Source organism: Acanthisitta chloris, unplaced genomic scaffold (assembly GCF_000695815.1).
Source record: "Acanthisitta chloris isolate BGI_N310 unplaced genomic scaffold, ASM69581v1 scaffold1134, whole genome shotgun sequence".
NCBI lineage: Eukaryota > Metazoa > Chordata > Aves > Passeriformes > Acanthisittidae > Acanthisitta > Acanthisitta chloris.
Window position 1 is genome coordinate 9,352 of NW_008669622.1, and position 2,590 is coordinate 11,941.

Sequence of the window (2,590 nt, forward strand, 5' to 3'; positions counted from 1 at the left end):
TTGGGAGAAAAACAGCTCTAACACTTCCTCAGTGTTAAGCAGCAAAATAATAATCTTTTGGAGTCTGAACTAAAATGCTGAGGTCACTTGTAAGCTTTCTGTTGACTTCTTAGCCTTTGGATCAAACCTTTTACTCCCTTTTTCTTCATCCCTTTGCCCTCCCCCCAAAACAGTGTTTGAGGAATAGAACTTCAATATTTGTACAGTGGTTGGAATATTTAAGAGTATGAAAAGTACTAATTATTATTTACATTTTATGCTTGTTTTCAGAACTCTGTCCTCTAAATTTATCCTATTCTTCTGAGGTTATTAAAAAAGTAGTTATATAATATATCAGAGGAGAATGTTGTGCACTGTGGCAGCAACATAAATCCCATTCCTAATAAAGTTAGCTGCTTATAATTATCTGGTTTATGTGTACTGCTGCAGGATGGCTGCACTCGACAAATATATGCAGTGACTTTCTTGGATGTTTCTCGAGGATATTTGCAAAGAAGGAGGATGTGCAAAGCATAGGCCTCTTGCACCATATGTGTGGTACATTCCACTTGTGCCAGATTGTTAACTGGGTTCTTTAAGTGTTCTGAGCTTACACTGCAGAGTGTTTTTTTCCTCTCAGACTCTGGAAAGAGAAGTGAAAGAAAAGGCGTTCGATCTTGTTCCCATTCTCATTCAGAATCCAGGTCTAGTTCAAAGTCCCGATCTAGAAGGAAAAGATCACATTCAAAACACAGGTAGGTATATTTATTATTTTGGACTAAGAGTTCATACTGGGGTTTTTTTGAGTGGTGGTGGTTACTGAGATTTCTTACTGAGTTTTGAGACAAGTGTCCCTGTAGAGAAGATTAGTAACTTAAACTGATCAGATCAGAGTAACTAGGAACTTTGTCTCTGAACAGAAAAAAAAACTTTCCCTCTAAATGCTGCATGTTTTCAACATTACTTTCAGGTAAAACACACTAGAAAGTACTTTTTGTGCCATGTAACATAACCATTTTTATGGTTTCATGGTGCAATTTGCACCATATAGCAATTTCATTTTGTAACCTTTGTATTTTAAAAATAAACAGTTATCTATGTTTTGTGAATGGAATGTTTAGTTTACTGTTAACCCTGAACAGACAGGCTGGCTAGTTTTGCTAGTAGAAAGTTCCTGCTGTCCTGAACTTGTAAACATCTAGTTAACAAATGCTCTATTTTTATTTACTGTACTGTGAATGTAAAGCTCTATTTTTTAAAAGCCAGAAGAAAAAAGCTTTAAGGGCAGTTTTTCATTCTTCAGAGTTTGTTTGTAATTTGTTTCATTGTGAAACAGGCTTTGAAATATAGGAGAAATAAGATTACTAGATCATCCTTAAAGTTTACCCATTAAGATTTTCTTTCCAAGAATGAGACTGTCTTGTCATGTAAGACTTATAAACACTTCCTGAAATGGTACAGTGTCAGGAATGTCTTTTGATCATTTACTGTTGGGGTTCTTGTGAGGGACGGACTACAGCACACTATTATGATGCTCTGATAGCCAACTTTACTTAGGGCACCTAACAGTATTCATAGTAAAAAGTCTCCCGTACATGCAGCTACGCACTGATCACACAACTTTGGATTGGTTGCTCAACTTGTCAATGCGCACAATTCTTACTTATGATAGGTTACAAATTTAAGCTGCATCCCGCTCTCACATCCTGGGAAACTGATAGCAAGAACTACATAGTGTCTATGACAATCTAAATAACAGCACTATTCTTAGCTTGTTAGCAAAACAACTTATCTATAAGGCAGTAAGACGAAAACCAAACCTAAACACCCTGGCAGCAGGAGAGAACAAGACCATTATAAGGTGTTGGATAGAAAACACAGGAATGCATGAAGATAGAAACAAGGTCAGCAAGACCTATTTTGTGTGTCTTGTTTTTAATTGCTTAAACATTCCTTTAACTGTTGGTCAAGTTACAGCTCCTCTGCTAGCCAGGCCCCAACAATTTACATAATCAATCTAAAAATATTTGACTCCATTAAGTATCAAAAAAAAGAAAATAAACAGCATATTGGATAGCTTATACTTTTTAAAAGGTATGTTTTGTCAGTGTTGCAGCAACTAGACAAGGGTGCTCAGGGCCCCATCCAGCCTGGCCTTGAACATTTCCAGGGATGGGGCATCCAAGTCTTCTCTGGGCAACCTGCTCCCAGTACCTTACCACCCTCATAGTAAAGAATTTCTTCCTAATACCTAATCTGAATCTACCCTCTTTCAGCTTAAAGTCATAACCCCTTATCCTATCACTGCATACCCTTGTCAAATCTCCCTCTTCAGTCTTTTTGTAGGCTCCCTTTAGGTACTGGAAGACTGCAAAAAGGTCACCCCTAATCCTTCTCCAGGTTGAACAGCCCAGCCCCAACTCTCTCAGCCTGTCTTCATGGGAGAGGTGCTCCAGCTCTCTGATCCAGGCCCTCCTCTGGACTTTTTCCAACAGGTCCACATCTTTATGTTGGGGGCCCCAGAACCAGACACAGTATACTTTAGGTGGGGTCTCACAAGAGTAGAGGGGGAGAATCCCCTCCCTTGACCTGCTTGTCACACTTCTTTTGA

General features: G+C 38.7%; 1 protein-coding gene across 1 annotated transcript in view; it reads left to right on the forward strand.

Annotated features, from left to right (window-relative positions):
* LOC103800965 (splicing regulatory glutamine/lysine-rich protein 1-like) overlaps positions 1-734 on the forward strand; it is a gene marked incomplete at its 3' end in the record, with an annotated part of 7,704 nt that extends 6,970 nt beyond the window's left edge. The window contains exons 6-7 of the mRNA XM_009073357.1: positions 430-560; positions 620-734. Coding sequence (XP_009071605.1) covers positions 430-560; positions 620-734 — 246 coding nt within the window. The remainder of the gene's footprint in view (positions 1-429; positions 561-619) is intronic.
* Positions 735-2,590: the final 1,856 nt, after the last annotated feature.